This window comes from Xiphophorus hellerii, chromosome 24 (assembly GCF_003331165.1).
Source record: "Xiphophorus hellerii strain 12219 chromosome 24, Xiphophorus_hellerii-4.1, whole genome shotgun sequence".
NCBI lineage: Eukaryota > Metazoa > Chordata > Actinopteri > Cyprinodontiformes > Poeciliidae > Xiphophorus > Xiphophorus hellerii.
The window spans coordinates 7853153-7873646 of NC_045695.1; the positions used below are offsets into that span (position 1 = coordinate 7853153).

The 20494-nt window shown below is 41.7% G+C and overlaps 1 protein-coding gene across 2 annotated transcripts in view; it reads right to left on the minus strand.

The window, feature by feature from the left end:
• Nucleotides 1–2703: 2703 nt before the first annotated feature.
• The window catches only part of nrp2a (neuropilin 2a), a 68348-nt gene continuing 50557 nt past the window's right edge, over nucleotides 2704–20494 (minus strand). The window contains exons 12-18 of one of the 2 annotated variants that reach the window (XM_032556514.1): nucleotides 19600–19680; nucleotides 19369–19473; nucleotides 15019–15284; nucleotides 14537–14633; nucleotides 12808–12840; nucleotides 6448–6504; nucleotides 2704–5480 (exon numbers count right to left, since the gene is read on the minus strand). In XM_032556514.1, the coding sequence (XP_032412405.1) occupies nucleotides 5173–5480; nucleotides 6448–6504; nucleotides 12808–12840; nucleotides 14537–14633; nucleotides 15019–15284; nucleotides 19369–19473; nucleotides 19600–19680 (947 nt within the window). In that variant the 3' untranslated portion in view covers nucleotides 2704–5172. Of the gene's footprint in view, nucleotides 5481–6447; nucleotides 6505–7879; nucleotides 10708–12807; nucleotides 12841–14536; nucleotides 14634–15018; nucleotides 15285–19368; nucleotides 19474–19599; nucleotides 19681–20494 lie in introns of those variants that run through there. The other variant, XM_032556515.1, reaches the window with a different exon arrangement.

Genomic DNA, 20494 nt, shown 5'->3' on the forward strand with positions numbered 1-20494 from the left:
AGCTCTGGCTTTAAATCACTTCCTCCACGTATTTGTTTTTGGACACAGTATCCTCTGGAGGGTAGCAGATGATATTTTCCAAGAGAAAGGAGAGAAATGGTTTGCTAAATGCCAAGATTCAGCCCTTTGTTGTCATTAGGTCGGCGATTATTGGCAGGCATGCTGCCACAGAGGCCCTGTTGAACCACCATCTTTTCCCCTCTTCCTAACGTCCCTCAGCCCTCTCCACATTGACCCATATAGGTACTTTGAATCACTGGCAAGCCAAGGATATCTGGGCCCCCTTCCCAGGAAGACCTTAGAGAGGTGGGTTTGTGGTGGTCGTGCATGCATGATCTAAAAATGTAAAAATATAAGCATGCCGTCAGCCCCCGTACATACATGTGTACAAAATCGGGCTCCTGGCTTGTGACAGTACTTTGGATGCAGATTAAAGTATCCTAGGCTTTGAGTCTCCAGGTGGTTCTCTTCTAGCAGACTCAGCAATGATTTAAGGTGAGGAGGGGTAGAGGATTTTGTTATTTATACAGGGTTCCTACACAGTCTGGAAGAATATGGAAATGTCTGGGATTTGTTTGAAATGTTTTCCAAGTTTGGAGAAATAAGGAAAAAATGTAGCGGATGTTTTAACAATCTCCATCTTATATGTCCATCCATCCATTCAGCCACCAATCAATCATGTGTCTGTTTTTTCAACCATCCTCCTGTTTTATCAATTCTTTGGTTTAGGCAAGCTCCATTGAAATGTGTAGCAACACTTTTTATAGTGTATGAGGCAGTCCTTGGCATGTTTAATTTTAATCTTAATATGTTAATGTTATCCAGGTCTAAACCTGAAGTGAAGGGCAAAACTTAAAACTGATGTCCTTTACTTTGTAGTAGCAAAGTCAAAGGCCTTTGTAGTAAAAAACCCTGAAACACAACATGATAAAGTTAGTAGACCAAACAAAGTTTCCTCCAAGAACTGTGTTGACTGGCGTTCTTCCTGTATGCTCTCTCTTGGAGTCTGATATATATTCCCCAGATTAATTAGCTGTGTTTCAGTCACTTCGTGTAGCGCGACCCTCAGCAATCTTGCCTATCAACTTACAGGGCGCCAGAGTTTTCTTCTCTTTGATGATCGCCTTGGCTTCAGAGTCAAAAAAGCCTTCTCTGATCTGACAACTAAAGGAAAGGGCCCCTGTAGTGCGCCATTGCAGACTGATAAAAGCTCTGAAAAACAACATTTGGGTAACACATACATCAACAGGGACGAAAGAAAAAAATTAGGATTAATTTGGTTGTGAAAACAAGAGGCAGTATGGAACAATGACAATCTGGCTCCTTTGGTAATTTTCTGTCGGCATCTATTCCTATGATGTGGTGGTGACTGTTCTGCTGGGATCAATCAAACCTGTGAGCAGATGGCATCGTATTCCTCCAGCAGTCCGAGGGTTGTAAGAGATTTTTTTATTCCGGAGATGGTAATTGGCCTGCTATTCCATGGACCGGGAGTGTGCTAACAACCACTGCCATCACCGCTGCGCTGCGGCAACACCTCATGTTCTGATCTGAATGACTCATAATGTGCTACAGGCTCCATTTAGTTTTAACGCCAACTTGTGTTTAACATGGCTTCTACTAACAGGCAATAATGATAGTGTGGAAAAGCAGCGACAAAATAGTCCTCTACACAGGGCTTTGTGAAAGTATTCATACAATGTTTTTCTATGTTGTCAAATTACGGTAGAGGCAAAATTATGGTTTTCATGTTTTGTTATTGACATGCCATGGCAAAAAGAGCAAACAATCAGAGAGGCAGCCAAGAGGCCGAGGATAACTGGAGGAGTTGCATAGATCACTACTATTTGTCCAATTAATAAATGTTTTACCTATAGAAGAGTGGCCTGAAGTAAGTAGCACATTATAATTGGCTTATTACAAAAGTAAGATTATCCTGACAAAAATGGTTCTTCATCATGAATACAATAAACTCTTAATGATGAATATGCAAACCCCAAAAAGTGACAGTATGGCTTTTATTGCGTACTGTTCTGATGCGTCATTTTTCTTCCACTTTACAATTACTGCACTACCAATATTTCAAGAAATATACGCTGACGTTTAACAATGTAATGTGAGAAAATGTGAGGGTATAAATTCTTTTTTAGAAGTAACTTGGAGCTTTTAGTATCTTTAGTATCTTTAGTATCTTCAAAATGTTGTATTTCTATTAAGCACAAATATCCGGTCCCGTACACATTTAGTAAGGCAGTCACAGTGGACTAACAGTAAACAAAAACACATAGTCTGCACTTCATTTGCAAATAAGGCTTGTATTTAGGTGTGGAAAGCTTATGTAGATAAATGGAACCGTGTGTGGGAGACCCAGCAAGCTGTATAAAAGGGAAACAGTGTAATTGCTTGCGTACTGTAAGAGTGTGTGTCTCTGAGACGGCGGGCACTTCAAAGCTTTGATGTTGGCGCTCCTAAATGAGGGCCACCAGAGGTCCCGACTAATGGGACATCATGGGGAGATTAGAGGCCAAATGGAACAGGCAGGCAGGCAACACGCTCCTATGTATGTGCATGTTGCCCAGAAAAGCAGCGAGTTCCTGTGTGTAACCCTTTTGTAATTAAAAGTGAAAGATTAGCTGAAAGTCTTGGCTGGTAATTAGAAAGGAAGAACCTATTATATACAGTATTGGTCAGTGCTTTCTGTAGTATGGTATAAATCCTTTATTAAATAATCATAACAATAATTATAATAACAATCATAAAAAGAGCATTTCTGTACAAAGACCCCTTTAAAATAACAACAACAGCAGTCCTAGTAGTGCGAAAAAACGGGGCGGGGGAATCCTGTCCTCTCAAGTTTTTTTTTTTTCCTCTTAGCCCTCCCAGACAGAAGAGGGCGCTGTGACTGTCACTGTCAGTGTCAAATGAGTATATTTTATACCGGCTCCAAAGGCAAGCTGGATCCCCGAGGCTCCAAGGCACTTTGAAGAGAGTCAGTGGGGTCCATTAATGTGGGCCTCCGAGGACGAAAGATGCCGAGAGTGAGGGTGAATGAGATGGGTGCGCTTCTACAGTGAATCCATTGAATTTCATTTCTAAGCTGGAGTGGGTGTTTAAAACAGGCATGTGTGTGTCCAAACATTACGGGTTGATTGTGTACTCAATGTTCTGTATATACAACAGTACATTCAGTTGAAACCAGATATTTACACACATTGTAAAAATATGCACAACCTTTTTTTCATTGTTGTCTGACTAACTTTTACCATATAAGGTTATTAAATCCAGAAGTGAAGGAACTGGTGCACTTCACAAAATAGATTGCATTAAAGTTAAAGAAAATTACGTGGAAATTTTTACAGACTGGCCTTGAAGCTAAGCATAGTGTCAAGTTAGTTACAAAGTGGATTAAGGACAACAAAATAAATGTTTTGGAGTGTCGTAGTCCCATAGAAAATTGTGGGCAGAGCTGAAAAGCTGGGCGGAATCGAGACATACTACATACCTGACAGTTTCACCAGTTCTGTCTTGAGCAATAAGCCAAAATTTCAGCAAACTATTGAGGAAAGCTTGCAGAAGGAACGGTGTGAACCAGTTCACACAGTTTAAAAATGTTTTTTTCTCATTATTTTGGCATTTAGCCATTGAAAATTATTTTTGGTAACTGACTTATGACAGTGACTGTTTAGTTGGATTTATTGTTGGGCGATGGAGAAAAAGGTTATGCAGTGTATGTAGATATCTACATTCAACTGTACAAGTGAAGTGTCTGTGTATTCATGTGCTCAGGAATGAATGCTGAGATCGTTCTTGTTCGTCCTCTTTCTTACTCATGGCTTACAAGTCTCTGACTGGTTCAAAACCATGTCATAAAACAAATACATAAAAAAGCAATGACAAAAAAAGCTTGCCTTGGTACGCAGTGATAAAAAAGAAAAGATTCCCAAAGTAGGCCACCATTAGTCAATAAATTGAGGTGGATGTTTGTGTGTGTTGGAGGAAAGATGGAATAGGTCCTTTAAATCATGGCTTTTGAGGTCCACGTGTAAAAATGTCTCAATGTTGCCTCGACAATCCTTTCCCCCCCCCCAGCATTTCCACACACAATGCTTTGCTTTTAAGGCTTGTTGTGCATCTGGGTACACAGTCGCTCTGTTGATCGGATATGTCTATGGTTTGTTTCTGATCCCATTTGTTCTTTTTGTGTTTTGAAAGCACAGAGCGAGCAATAGCTCCTGGGAGGGAGAAGCATGGGGGAATTCGAGTGCTCTATCAGTCACAGTCTTGTTTGTTCTTTTGTTTGATTCACTTCCTTCAGGGTTTCGGTCTCTGCCCCAACCAGCAATCCATAGGTTGCACCGTCCAAATCTCCTTGACCTTTTCTGATTTGCCGCCAATGTAAACACGACCTTCTCTTTGACAGGAATCAGTAACAACTAAATCTAACAATAACACCTTTCCATCAGTAAAAGAATGTTTCCCTCCCTACCTCTACATACACCCATACACACGCACACATACACGCATACATATATATCTATATATACTTTCTTCACCTCTTTTTTCCCCAACTTATCTTTAACCACAGGACTGGCAACTGGCCCGAAAGAAAACATTAAAACAAAAATAAAGTGATTGAGTAGAAACTCAACTAAAAATACCACAGAGGGAAAGAAACTAAAGGGCCAACTGAGTGTGTAGCAGGAACTAAAGAGTCAAGGGGCCTTACAAAGGAGCTAAGTACTAGGCCACTGTGTTCACAGGTGATCAAAAAATACTCTTTTCTAAACTTATTCCTATCCTACCACCTTTCCAACACAATGTATCCAAATCTGTCTGTAGTTTACAGTATCCAGTTGCAAAACTAGACATATCTATGACGCATTTAGAAGCAGTTTTCTTTTTGTGACCCAGGATTCAGCAATTGATATGTGTTGATATTCAGTGTTTGAGGCCTGTCATCCCTGCAGTGAAGCAGTCGATGGAGGTAACCCTGGTCTCTCAGTCGTTGATGCATTTGCAGAAACAACTGCCAATACTGGACGGTGATTCGTTTTCCAAACAAACAAGTTCTCACTGAGACCTCCACCACTGAGGAACACTAAAGTTGGCAAAGATGAAGAAAATAGAGAGAGATTTTCACAAAATGCCTGTATCTTTTCCTCATCACTTCTCTCATGCTTCAGTGCAGCAGCGCTGCTGGTTGAGTTTGACTTTGTGCTTGAGGCCGTCGTACAATTCGAAGTTGTAGTTCTCCAGAGTGGTGGAGGATCGTGACGAGAGTCCACTGTAGGAGCACGTGCAGTACAGGAGGAGGCCGGCGCAGACTGCCCCGAGCAAGACGCCCAGGGAGCTCATGACGATGATTGTGACCAGGATGGGGTCCAATGTGTATAACCACGAGTTGTCTTTTTCTGAGGTGTGTGTCACTGGAGGATCAGATGATGGCGACGTGGGCACGTTCCACTCTGGGATATGCAAACCTAAGACAGGTAGAGGAGAGTAGATGAGAAAAATAAGGTATTTGCAAAAGTAAAATGCCAGTAGACAACCCATGCATTGAGCAGACGTTTTAGTAGGTGCACCTGCTCAACTTCAAACCAGCCAGTCCCTTTGGTAGGCATGGTGAAGACACCTTGCTGAAGTTTGAACTGTGCCACAGAATGGGACAGAAAGTGACTTTCAATATGATGCGGTCATTGGTGCCTGAGAAGCTGGTCTGAGTTTTTATGACGCAGTTTACAGGTTTGAAAAACAGAACAGGCCGAGTATGCAACGGTTGAGTGGACAAAAAACCCTTCTGATGTCAAAGAAGAATGGATAGAGTGATGTTACAAGATATAAAGACAACACTAACTTAGATAAGCACCTGTTACAACCGAGGTACACAGCAGGTCAGCTAAAGACCAGAAATTGAAGATACTTTATGCACACGTGTCCACTCAGACTTCAGAACATGGCTGGTCTGCTGAATTTCAAATTCAGCAGTAAAATCCAGATAGTAGGGTTAGAAAGTGGTGTAATCAACATAGGCTTGAATCATACTTTGGGCCCATTAGTACCAGTTGTACATCATGTAACTGCCACAGTTTGCCTCATTATTATTGCTGACCGTGTCAATCCCCTGTAGGACCACACTGTACCCATCTGCTGAAGGCTATTTCCAGCAGGATCATGTCAGAAAGCTAAAATCAAAACCCAACTTGGATTCTTGAACAGGACAGTGAGTAATTAATTCAACGTACTAACAGACACTAGATATTTATCCATGCAGTGGAACGGGAGACTTGCATCCTCGATGTGCAGCCAAAATATCAGCAGGAACTTTGTGATGCTATATAAAAATTAAAGGTGTTCCTGAGGCACAAGGGAGTCCAAACTCGTATTAACAAAGTGTACCTAATAAAGTCATGGATGAGTGTATTTTGGTATGTGAATGATGTGCCTTACCACTGCCAAGAGGGTCTCTGCCCATGGAAAGTCTCCCATCTCCAATGTGTCTGGTACCTGTCAAAGAAAAGCATGGGATCTTTAGGAGCAAATCAATTTACACCAACTTTTCACACTCATCCAAATGAAATCCTATAAAACTTGATGCCAAAGAATAAAAACTGATCTTGTGTTTAAATGTTATGTGTCAGATAGCTTTATTCTTGTGCAATGACACAGTGTTTTTTGTTTTGTTGATTGGCACAAAAACTCTGAATATGATGAAACATGGCAGTAAGAGTAAAAGACAGAACCCATCAAAATTTATTTAAAACAGAAAACTAGGGCACTGAAGTTCACAAAGAAGTTACAAAATGTTTCACATCACCCAAAGCCAGCTGTTTTTCTACTTGGAACAGCACTCCAGACCTATTGTACTGTATAATTACCCTCCAAATATTCCCGGTCATGTGTCAAACAAATAAACACTAGCAGGATACATCGGAACATGTACCTAAATAAATCTAAGGAGAGTGTTCATTGCCATACTAATATTAGCAATACATTAGTGCTTTGCTCAACTGTTGTGCACTTCCGGTTAGTTTGCCCCTTTACCGATTCATACACTCATTTTATGCGCACATGTTTATGCTCAGACCTGGTCTACCGCAAGTTGAGTATATTGTTGAATTTTTCTAAATACTTCATACTACACTATATTTCTTTTTACTGTGGAGTTGATCTCAGAGTTTTTGACTCCACTTCCAAATACTAAGGTACAGTGGACCCTGGTATTTCCATGAAAGCTGAAATCTGCAAGATCCACTGTAAAAACACATATAACTGCCTGTTTTAATAGCTCAAATACCAAATATACCTGATAAATCAATAGGCACAGTGGGAGTCATGTTGGCACTGCCACTGTAGCTGACAGCTACGGTCTTCTTTATTTCTGTTCTTGGGGACTGGCTGCTTTGCAAACACCAGTTAATAGAAAAAACTTCAAATAGATCAATTAGCAAATACTGAACTACAAATAGATGGGAGTTCACTGTTCCATAGAAAATTAAAATCATTGGTTCTCAAAGTAGGTTTCAAAGGTTCCTAAGGTGGGTGTGACTGATAATAAACCTCCATTTTTGGACCTGAAATGACTTAATATGAAATGACAAAGAAGCAAAATGACTGGCCACTACTTTTACTGTAAAATATAGAGACCTATAAAGTGAATCACTGAACGGTTTCAAACATGGTTTTTGTGTCTTTAGCTCCATTTCATTCCAATACCTATGCTAACAAGAATAAACAATCAAAAGTAGAAATTAGCTATTTGTGCCATAATATCCAAGATAGGTATATTTACAAGATCAGTACCCTTGTGAATATACCAAATAAATTCACCTACACATCATATTTTTTTTGCCAGCATAAGAAAATAAAACAGACAAATGAGTGCTTTTAAAATAGAAAAATATGACTTTATTTATAGAGAAAGTTCATTAAGATACATTCCTGTCAAACACACAGTCATCACATTTGATAAAGATTGTATAAGACTGCTCATTCTGTGCCAGGACAAGTCAAAACACAATATCAATGTTGAAATCATTGCTGTCAAGGTTAAGAGCAGTGCATTTGACGATTAAAGAAAGAAAAAAATTGGCAACGTTTACAATCAACAAAGTAGTGCTTATGCCTGCCATACTCGTTGACATGGCAGGTGGCCTGAACTTAGACCTGATGCCAATGTCTGAATTAGAACATGAGTAAACTACTAATAGAAGCAGCACTTTGGTTGAGTTTTAACTTTGTTTCTTTGTGTCTGTCTGTGTTTGCTGCTCTTGGCGAGTGTTCAGGAGTGGGAGTAGCTGCTTGGCAAGGGATACGACTAGATCTAGAGGTCTTTGATGGCCGATGGCATTATTAACACGGTTGCCAGGACAACGGAGGTTGGCAACGAACCGGGCGACGGAGGCGCAGCAGATGGGAGGAAAAAGTGCTTACCGCAGCCTTAATAAATGTTATCCATCCATTAACTAATTACTGCTATTAGAAGCTTGGTGGGTAATGGTGTTGGGATAGATTGAGTAAGGTGTCCAGTCCTTCTCTACTCAAGTTGATTTAAAAGCACAATGTGAGAGTGTGCCAAAAACAGTTTTCCTCCACAGCGGAGGAATAAAAAGTGCACCTTTGTAGTTTTGTCAACAGACTGAGGTGTATTCTGCTGAGGTGTGGATAGAAGGTGATGGGTTTTTGCAGTTTTGACAGACCCAGAGTGCAATACCCCATTAAGCTGCAGAGCAAACGCTTCAATTTCATTCAAACCATCTGAGCGTAGGTCAAAGCCTATCAGCTCTGGAGCAACTGATGGGGGGAAAATTGGTGCCAGTCGGGCACATTTTTTGCAAAATTGCTAATAAACAATATTTGTTTTATTATTGTTGTGTTAAGCCAGTGGCATCCAAAGCCGGAGTCCATAAATGTAAATGTATGGGAAGCCCTCTGCAGAACTTAATGACATTTGAATTAGCTGTTTCAATTTGAAAACATATAGGACTGTTAACTACCAGGAGAAAGTGCATCTGCAGTCTTTGATAGCGTCTTATGGCACAAAAGAAATCAAGCATAATAGCTGGGTCAAGGGTTCCTACATGTCTTTCATGTCAAAATTCAGGACTTTTCCCATCTGAGTTTTAAGTTATTTTTAATGTTTAACTAAAAAAACTGAACTATAAATTTATGACGGACATTTCTACAAAGGTCAAATTTAAACGTGGGATGGATGGATGAATTGATAAGACAACATGACTGAGAATAAAGTCTGGAAATGCGTATTTTGTGTAGAAACCCTGTAGATCTGTCCACTGGAAGTCATAATATCCTGAAACTTTCTTTCAAGGATACGCTTATACACTGCAAAACAGCCTCCAGCTGGTCCTGTGGCATTGTGGGATTTGTAGGAGCATAAATCAAGTAAGAAGTGGTGATGGCCGACAGCTGTGTCTATTTACAATCCCCCTTAAAACAACAAGCACATATTCGCACTGAAAAACACGACAAGGCTCGGTCTGGCGCAGGCTTTCATCTGGGCAGCTCATGATGAGGGGGGTTAGAGTGGTGAGGGGGGAAACAACCGGAGTGGGTGGTAAGGAGCACGAGTGGGAGTGGAACAACGTGCTTTAATACACCAGAGAGTCAGAATGAAAACACTAAACACTGAGGACGGCTGCATCCATCACCGACTGATGCCTTTATCAGGAGAGGATGAGCCGCTCAATCAAACAAGCTGGTTATCTCCGTTTTGCGATGCAGGGATTTAAGTATGATGGATTTGCATTCTTTTTGGTTTTAAATGTGCACATGCTGTGTTTGAAAGATCAATGGAAACATATTTTCTTCCTTTCCATCCGGTGCTGCAACGCCCTCCACGTTGGCGTGAGTTGCATCGCAGCTATCCTGCGTTGTTAATACAGAGACCCCATGAGCAGTATTTTCTTCCGGCTTGCCAGATCATTTCCACAGCTACAGCACAGAAAATGTGTCTCAGCCTAACAGTTTTCTCCCCTTTTTTGGGTCTCTTGGGTCTTGTTTTAGCCTTGCCGTTTGGCAGCTCTGGCTGGCTCGACCTCTTCCCTGCCCCCCTCCCACCTACCCACAGGCACACATGTCTTTGTCTGAGTCCATGCTGGGGTCGTTCCAGGCGGACTGTCAGGGTTACGAGGGAGCCAGACGCTGCTAAATGGTCCGAATCAAGCTGTTCGGGAAAAATAACTTCGTCCCTCTCATCGGGGGCAGCGTGGTGTGATAATGTCAAGAGCAAACTCCTTTATGAAACAAAGGTGCAGAGTGTTTCTTTGCAAATTTTCACTTAGTGTCACCATCACCATGGTAGCGTAGTAGCTGTAAACAGGAGTGGATCTGTCGGTCTTTGCAGCATTTCCACGGACATCACAAATTGGCATCCAGATGGCTAACCGGTGCAATAAGCTAAGTGTTTCTGTTTTTAGCAGAGGGTGCGGTGTCGGTCCCGGCTGTCCAGCCTTACTGTCAGGACTGGCTCCACCCCTGGGGTGGCCATACTGGTGGACCAGTTAGAGTACTGGAAGCACTGTGAGGAGCTGTGATAGGCCACGGAGAGCTGGTTCTTCTTGGTGGCCAGGTGTTGTCGGCAGCAACAGAGGGCTCTGACCAAGATGGCTACCGCCAGGAAAAGCAGGGCGCCTCCGGCGGCCATAATGTAATACCAGTGGATGGGCAAGGGAGGCACAGGAACGCCTCCCCCTGGTGGAGAAATACAGAGTGATTGGCCAATGGGAAAAGAGAGGAGTGGCATTTTTTTGTTTATTTTCTGCATTTAATTTGCTGCTTTATGTTCTTTTTTCTTCATCTCTTAGCTCACAAACAGCAGGCGTGCATCTCATTTGAGCATGCACAAGCATGCCAGTTGCAAAGAATAAAACAAATCCTCAATGCCATAAATAATAAAAAAAGAAATTAAAACATTGAAAGCATTTACTTCTGTCATGGAGCTGGGGTTGCAGTTTGAGGACAACCTTTCACACCAAGATCATCAAGAGATTTAGGTTGACACCAGTCCAATAGCTGATTCAGGCAGATGCAATGCAGGCAAGTCTTTTTGAAGCCACAGTGATTTTACTTGGTGTGAACTGAAGCCACAACTATTAGTTATACAAGCAATCACACACATTGAATTAAGGAGCTTCCTCTTCCTGTTTCACACTGGCACAAGATGCCACATAAAGCCTTTGGAGCCATGCAGGAATCAGTGGGACGACCAATTATTTAGCTGGCTCATGTTGGTTGATTTGTCCCAAGTTCGTAAATTATCCTGTTCTCTTGTCTCGGCTTCTTCACATTCATCAGCCATCCTGGCCGGTCCTCTCCTCCTCAAAGCCAAGGACTGTCTCCTTAGAGACCATCTCCACAGATCCTCTCTGCTTCTTCCCCTGGCGCCAACCTCTCCTTCCTTAAATTCTTGGTAAGAACAAACTAACCGTCTTCCAAGAAGCTTGTATGCTCCTTTAAAGTACAGCTGAAATAAAACCCAGATGAGATTTGGGGAATATGAATAAATTAGCACCCACATGAACTGTGTGAAATCTCACACCGAACTAGGGATGGGGGAAGCAGAGCTCAATACTTCCAGATTTTTGGACCGTGTCACATAATTACAGAGAGGGAAATGGTGCGTGATCCTGCTACTTCACACCGCACACACTCATCAGACGTAACAGAGTGGAGGGACCCGCGCTCAGTGCTGCTCAGTCACTCTATCTGATTGCTTTCCGCTGGGAAAACCGCCGCGTGCGTCTGTGTCAACGCCAGCGCTCGTGCGCGTTCGTCGAGGGTTAGGGGATTTTGCGTGGGAGTGCGAAAGCCAGGGAAGTGCACACGCATCACATTCTGCAATAAAAACCCCCAGACAAGCCTGCATCTTAGTGGAGGGCATTATGAGATGCTGAAACACTTGCATCAATCAAAAAGAGACCCCCTCCTCCCAATCCTGTCCCATCCCATCCCCACCTCCTTGGATGTTCTAAACATTTTTCATGAGGCATGGAGTTATTAAATCCCTTCAGGCTGTATCCTGTAGACTAGACCTGGGAGAATGAAGCTCTTTTCAAATACCTGACTGCATGAGGTTGGTTTGATTTAGCTTGCCTTGCACACAGAGTTTGAGATTTATTCTTTGTTGGTGACAAAACTAACCTACTATGCAACTTGCCTTAACTTTTAGACTGAAATTGTGTTTTGCGAATGTGATTGTTTTCATTTTAGTAGGAGGTTTAGAGATTTCTTCATGCTGGCTGATGATAAAAATGAATGCAGTTTAGTCTGGTCAGCTCCAGCAGACTTAACATCGTCAGTGAAGGAAAGGTTTTAGGCGACATTGCAGAAAGTATTCACACTCTTTCGACTTTCCCACATTTTGTCACATTTCAACCACAAAGGTCAATGAATTTTATTGGGATTTAATGTGCCAGACCAATACAAAGTGGAATGTAGTCATTAAAAATCTCATGTGTTTGTATTAACCTTCTCTGTGTCAACACTTTGTATTAGTTGCAATACGAAGGCTGGTGTGTCACTACCAGCCTTGCACATCTAGAGACTGACGTATTTTCCTTCTATTTCACATTTCTGCTCTACTTTGTGTTGTTCTGTTACCTAAAATCCAAATAAGATTCATTGAAGTTCTTTGGTTGTAGTGTGACAAAACTGGAAGGCATTGTAATCTTTCATTGTGCAGTTTGGACAACCAAAGCGAGAACCCCCCCTCTCCCCTGGGTTGATGCATACTGACGGGCAGGAAGCAAGACCACATTTAGGAAGTGACATCCTTATAAAAGCCAAACTCACCTGGGTTTTCTGGAGAAAACGCCGAGAAGGGTTCTATGAGGATAGGGAGACAAGATTCAGACAAGAAAAGAAGAGAATCTCTTAATATGACGGAAAAATGTCACAGAAATGTCACAAGACTATCTAAATGAAATTTTCCTGATATCTAATGTGAATAATGGCATTTACTGAGCTTTTTGGGAGGAATGCAATTTCTTACATGACATGAGTTTGGTTGTGAGAAGGTGACAGACAGAGTGTGTGTGGGCTACATGAACGTGCTTACTGGTGGACTCCCAACAACACTGGGGAAGGCTGGGAGGTTCTGGGTGGCTGTAAACTAACGGAGCAGAACCTTCACTTTGATTGTGTGGAATGCAAACAGAAAAAAAGCGGCGCTGTGTGTGCTTCCTAGGGGGTGTTTGATAGCGTGTGTGTGTGTGTTGAAGGGAGGGCGGTTAAAAGAGAAGGAACGAGGGGAAAACAACTAGGGAACGAGAGCCAATTTTTTTGAGGGAACACAAACGCGCTGTGAAAAACTCAACTGTGTTTCTTGATAAGAAACATCCCGGCATGCCATGGGAGTGGCAGGAGGAAGTAGGCAAAACAGGAGGGGGAGATGTGAAGGCAGGGCTGTCATCTTCGCCTTCCAAGCTGATGGGCAACATAGACTCTCTCAGGACTCTCGTGACACATTTATAAACACAGAAAATGGCGGAAAGTGCAGGGAAAAGCATCCAAAAAAAAAAAAAAGCCCAGACGCATTTTCTTTTAATTATACACTAGTCCACCTGCGAGGCCAGCTCCAAAGAGATGATGGCTGGGGTTTGGCTTTGAACCTGCAGCTTGGTCTCTGATCTGTTTAAGACCCTCTCTGAAGCCCCCGCTTGGGCCAGATTAAGTAGGCTATGCTTGTACTCGACTCACGCCCTACACTCCCAGAGTTTGCTTGGGAAACAGCCTCTCTAGTAATTCCCTCTGACGGTTCGGGAAAAGCTCTGTTTACAAAATACGACAGGAGCGAGAGCGAGAGAGATGGATGGAGCAGAGAGGAAGAGGAAAAATCTAATGAAACATAGATTAGCATCTTCAAGACCCACGGGGCATTTATGGCCTACTTTTCCTATTCTTCTTTTCTTTTTGGTGAAGAAGTAAACGATGTCCCCCCCTCCCCTTACCCCCATCCCTTCGTTTTATCTCTACAGTTGGTGGGCTCGTCGATCTCCAAAAGCTGGGATGTGGAGGGGAGGATTAGAGTTTGAAGTGTTTACCTCCTCATGTGCATCAATGTTCAAGGACCTTGTGGCTAAAATGTTTTCGTACAGCGACTTTGCATAAAAACTTCCATTAAAGGGCCTTGTGGAGCTTTTATGACATAACGTAGGTAATTAATTATAAAATAGAATTAAAATCTTGTATGGTTATTTTTTATTTTTTTTCAAATGTAAATCTGAAAAGTGTGGCATGCATTTGGATTTAGTTGATACTGTGAAAAAAAGCACCCTTCTTCTACTTCACAATTACGCTCCACTTTTGTTGTCTCATCACACTAAATACCAATAAAATAGAACAAAATAAAAAAAGTTTGTGGTTGTAACATGAAAAAAATATGAAAAACAGTCCAAGGGATGTGAATACTTTGCAAAGATACGCCAACCAGAGTGAGCAATGATGGATGTGTTGATGGTTTGCATGTTCCGTTCTATATTTAAAAATCCATTTTGGCAAGCTATAGCATTATGCGACGTACCTGTGCACTCTTTCAGAGGGGAGCTCGCACTCATGTGGAGGTTGTCTATCCAGATGTGTCCTCTGGTACTGTGATGAAAGAAACCCTCGATCACAACCTGGCAGCCAGAAAAGAGACAGAGAAGCGGAAGAATGCATGAGACAGAGGACAAGATGAAGGTAAGGCGGAGCAGGGGGCGGAGGCAAATTGAGAATAGGGACAAACAGAAGGAGGGAGGATAAAAAGTTAATATGAACCTGGTTGCACTCAGCACTTGCAATAATGGTTTAGTTTACTGCAAGCACTTATGCTTACTTTTTTATGAGAACATCCACTTCTTGTGATGTCTCTGACAAATGTATGAGAACAAACAACCAAGCAGCCGGCAGAGAAAATACTTTTCTCTGTGTACTTTTTAAATTTAAACCTAACTTCAAAAGAATAAATCTGACTGTATTTTTTTTTTTTTTTGTTAATAATCTATAAATTCAGCCATTTTCTACCTGGAATTCTTTCGGGGAGCGCGGCACGATGGTCCGGCCTTCTTTCCAGACTGTGGTGTGGTTGTCGCGGAGCGACCACAGGAGGACCTCGTCATTATGGTCGTCCCGCAGAAACACGTTCAGGTTGCCCTGGGAATCCCCCCACATCTGATAGGAGAAAAGGAGGCAGAGGGGTCCGGCGTCGGCGGGCACCACCGGGCTCACGAGGCGAGCGCGCTGCTCCAGGTTCTTCAGGCTCACGTCCAGGTACAGGTAATTGTTCAACGCTGGAATGGTAGAAAATTAAGACTTACAGCAAATGTATTCATTGTGCAACTCACAGAAGGGACGACTGAAATAAAAACCACTCTTTCTGTCATTTGTAATTGGAAAAGAAAGTGAGAAACAAGAAGTAATCATAATCGGATCTGATATGAAAAATCGTATTTTTAAACCTTATCGCCCAGCCCGGTTTGTTTACTTTTGCAAGAAGCTGTGTTTAAGTATTTTAACTCTAATTTGATTGGCTGTATAGTTTATGCCAGAGTTGTGTGAGGCTGGAGGTTGTGTTCATTTCCAACCTGACCCTTGAACAAAAAAAACGGAGCTAATCACTGATTGCTAACAGGAACGGGATCCCTGCTGCACAATGGTCGCACAGAACAATAGGGATATGACAAATATAAACACACCGAAGAATAGGTCCTAACAAGAGGGCCATTCATATGTGAAGTATCACGGCCCATTCCTCTTCATTCCCGTCTCAGGTAACTCCTTTAGCTACTAAAAAAAAGGTCTTGACAAAAAGCACGGCACTCCATTTGTTTACACCAGAGGATGTTTAGTTTGCAAATTCGAAGCCGGCACGAACTGCATTGTGAAAGACAAGCGAGCCGACTGTATGAGAAAGAGATTGAATGCGAACGCGAGTGTGAGAGAGAGTGACTCTGTGAAGAATTTCCTAAGTGGGCCCGGTGGGAAAATGTCCAGCATCAACAATCTGCACATTAAATCACCTGCTTCATCACAAACAACTGTGTATATGCTGCAGGAGTCCTTCAGGGCCAGAAAAAGAATCACGAGCATAACAGCAGATTATAGGATCTGTCTGAATGTGTTAGTTTCCACTGTTTCCTGCACAGCAGAGACTAATAGCCTGTATTATTCAGCGGTGCAACCAAGCTCAGGTTGGAGAGTGACTCCACTGATTCGGACTGGACCTTTTCCTGAGTGGCTGTGTGGGTTTTACGTCGGATCACACAAGCTGTATCTGGGGGGAACAAATCTGTCTCGAATCTGACAGGCCCGCCCCCCCTCTGCCCGCCATACGGTCAGAGTCGCCTGTCTGTGACACTTTCCACACTGTGACTGTGACAGTATCTCCCATGGCCCTTCACGACTCAGGAATGATTGTGTTTGAGTGCAGTCTTCGCTGAATTTGAAGAATATTTAGAGCTCTACAAAGGATTTGAAACCTCTTACATCAATTCCCCCCTACCCCACCACATTGTTGTAACTCCTTCTAGCATTACAGCATTATTAATCTAAAGTTTTCTACAAAAAATGAACTCTTTTTTTTCTTTTACATTTTTGGTGACAGTGAAATAATAGGTAGTTCTAAACATTTTTTAGTTTTTACAAATAAAACCTAAAAACTTTAGCATGCATCCACTTTACTCTGAAACCCTTGCATATAATCCAGTGTAAACTGGTGACTTTAGACGGAAAATTTGTTGGATTTCACTTATTTAACCAACTTATCCACTGCTGTCACAGTGACCCATTGCTATCCTGCTGCTTTTACAGACCTGGTGGAAAGTGGCGTGCTAATCAGACCTACAAACCACAGAGTATTAATAATCTATTTCACTATTTTTCTGCTGCCACAGGAGGCAAACAACGAGTGAATTTGTGGAGCTTAGTTGTCACATTTTCATCAGGAAAGCATCTAAAGCCAAAAATAATCTTATAAGTCCATGGTGGCTAATTCTGGCTTTATTACTGGTTTCACGTCTGAGGTCAAGAGGTGACAAGTTTGTGGCTTTGAGGTCACAAGGGAAAAACGAGCCCTGCAGAGGATTAAACAGTGATTTGATAGTGGTGAAATAATGATCCTGTTCTGGCTGAGATTTCTGACCTTTGACATTAGGAGGAAAATCAAAGGCGTGTATGGCGTGTCAGAATGGCTGGAAATGATACTTCAAACATAAAAGGCGCAACCTGGCTTAATCTATGCAACCCTTCGTGATCCGGCTGTGATGAAAGAAGCCGCTTTGAAGCCCTCTGTTGAAGTCAAACAGATCACGCTTCAGGAGCGGCGGGATTAGGCATAGGATTGTTACTGGTATCAAGATAGATCAGGTTTTTAAAAGGTTAATATTTCAAAAATGTACAATACGGCAGCTTAAAGTCCTTTCAGCAAGATGCTGAAAAAGTTAATTGCGAAAGTTTTTAGCAAGTCAAATTAAAGAATTTTAGGAGCTTATAAAGGCTACTAAGATGATAAAATCTAATAAAAAAGATGTCATATTTACATGTCTCTAAAAAAGGACAGCGGCTGTGAGAATCTCATGAATACTACACAGGAGATTGTGTAAATATTAATTTGAAAATTGAGCATACAAGGTCACAATAGTTATTCAGCTGTGGTGAGGTGTTTCAGAAGGTAAAAAAAATATATATATATATCTATATATATATATACATACGGCTGGTGCCGTATCCTTCCTGATCCCAGAGGGAATCCTCTTCTGTAGCTTTGAATATCACGCTAAACGCCACACATTTGATTATTGCTTATGCATTAGGAAGAATGTCACTTCTGCAGGGAATGATTGAATAGATGCAACTCTCCACAGCGTCATGAAAGGTGGGGCTAACATAACAGTTGGGAATGATTGCTCTTCTTTGGACTTTAATTACAGCTACTGGGTCCTAACCTCTTCCTGTGGAGCTTTTTGACACCGTAAGCCTGTTTGTCACATATGAGGATGTATATACATGCCTGACACATCCGCGGCGTCTGTTTCCCTCTGATTCCCCCGCTTCATTTTCATTTCAACACCCTTGGCGAGCAGCACGGCTGGCAGACAATGCTGCCGCTAAATTAGACTGGTTTCAATTTAAGAAAATTATTTTAATCAAATTGAAAAAGCGACTCAATGAAGACGCAGTGGGAAAATGACTCCATTTAATTGTGGAAAACGGCATCTTGTCTGGACCCGCGGAAGTTGATAAACTTAATGCATTAGTGCTTGTGCTATTTTCTCCACAGAAATAAAATCCTCCCTGCAGCTGCATGCATAAAGGCTCTCAGATGATGTAGAAAATCATCAAACACTGAAATGCATTTTAGGGGTGCCATGTTTTCTAAATTCATTCAGCCCTCGAGTCTCTGCAGGCGAAATCTGAGTCATTTAGCTAACCAGTCAGAGAGTCCAAAGGGGGTGAATTACAAGATGGAACATAAAACAGTGGGTGTTATGCTTTTCTTTTATGAACTATGCATTCAGTTAGACAGCCTAATAAATATGGAGGGTGAAATAACACTAACTGTAGCCATTTACACTATAACTGGCAATAAGAAATGAGAAGGCCTTTAAATAGATAAGAAAAAGTTTCTTCATTGCACCAAATTTGACCAATACCTGACTGACATAATGACATCATTTTAATTTTTGTAAGGCTTCACAGATAATATAAATATGATATTTCATGGGTACTACAAACAAATGTAAGTAAGAGTTTATTTTGTCGATGTGAAACTTAATAAGTTAAAGGGGCTTTTGTGCTTATTCCCAGTCAAAGTTGTACTGTTTAATGTCCACTTTCATAGAAATATGTCCCAAAAAATATAATAGATACAACTGAAAACAAATAGATTCTAAATTGTACATTTTAAAAGAACAACTTGAAATGCTGAGCTATAGGAAAGTCAGGAGCAGATTAGTTTTGGTTGATGTGCTATTTGAGATAATTTAATGCATATTGCATATACTGTATATGTAGTCATGTTAAGGCAACTGTTTAATTCTTTCTAATTATATGGTGGCAATGTTATAATCTCACGCTTGCACTTACAAGTTGCTCTTTTCATTAATCTTACCATCCACCTGGATGGTATTATTACAAAATAGCCAAGTAAATTAGCATTTAGAGTTGATCTGAAAAAATGTATTTAGGGGAATCTAAGTGCATTAAATGTTGTCAAAGATAGCTAATGCGCTAAACGAAAAATTAGATCCACCGTTGGCGCATTTCTCTTTTCCACTCTTTTCCATATAAAGTACTCTCAGACTCTTATAATTTCACTTTGTTGCCCTCATTCATTCACAAAATTGCATCCTTTTGTTAATGTGGGGGGCCACTCACATTGTTTCCGCCTCGACCAGAGCAGTGAGGCGCCGGGGTCCTGTGTCCATCCGCACAGGTCGTGGTCAAAGTCACACATGCCAAGAGATGAAGGAGGGGTGGCTGCTGTTGAAACAGTGAGTAGAGAAGAAAAAATGTAAGAACAGAGTAGGGTGAATGTGAAATTAGCTTTATTACCATTGAATCAAGCCTCCTTAAACGACAAATGATCCAAGGTGGGATGCTTTTTACCTGTAGTCGTGTTGGGGACTGTGGTGGCTTCTGGGGTAGGAGTCGTAGTCGTAGTTGTAGTCGCAGTTGGAGTGCTGATTTCTGCAGAAAAACACGAACCATGTCTCGGGTCAGGATGGTTAGCTACAGAAATTATCTAAACATTTTTCTAATCTGAAAAGTCAGAACTCAGACTTGAAAAACCCTGTGGTCACTGATCTTGCTAACTACTAAAAGCATTGCAACGCAATAACAATACCATCACTATGTGCGCGCATGGTGACACAAAGGCCAATTTATCGCATGAACTCTTCAAAATGGAGAAGATAACAGAACATACAAATGATTGTATGCTCATAAGTTTGAAATTTGCAACAGGAAAACAGGCAGTCACCAAAACGTGCCCATGTTAACAGTCAGAGCAGTAACTAAACAGTTTAAAACACTGTTTAAGTTTAAAGTGCTGTAAATATCTGCTTTAAAGCAGCTCTAAACAGTAATTTCAGCAAATGCTTTAAGAGCCTAAACTGAAAACTGCTCATGCTTTTGTCTCCTGCCAGAGGCATGAAAGGACAGAAAGCCCCTCAAACACCCGAGAGGGCCCCTGTCATGTTTTGTCTACGAGCTTAGATGTCGGTATTCGTCTAAGACGCATACTGGCCAAAAAACGCATACACACACAAACACACATGTCTGACACTAAAGCTGATGGATGGATGTGTCTAACTAACTCCCCTCGACCTTGGATGGGATGATCACACTCCGAGACCAATCTCTGGCTTTCAGCATGGCTCCAGCACGCACATATATAAACAGATACTCAAACCACCACTCTGTTGTCTTCAGATGTGGGCGTGTGGGGGTGTGTGTGTGTGCGAGCAAGTCTTTTATTTTCATAACTTCCATGCATTTGGAC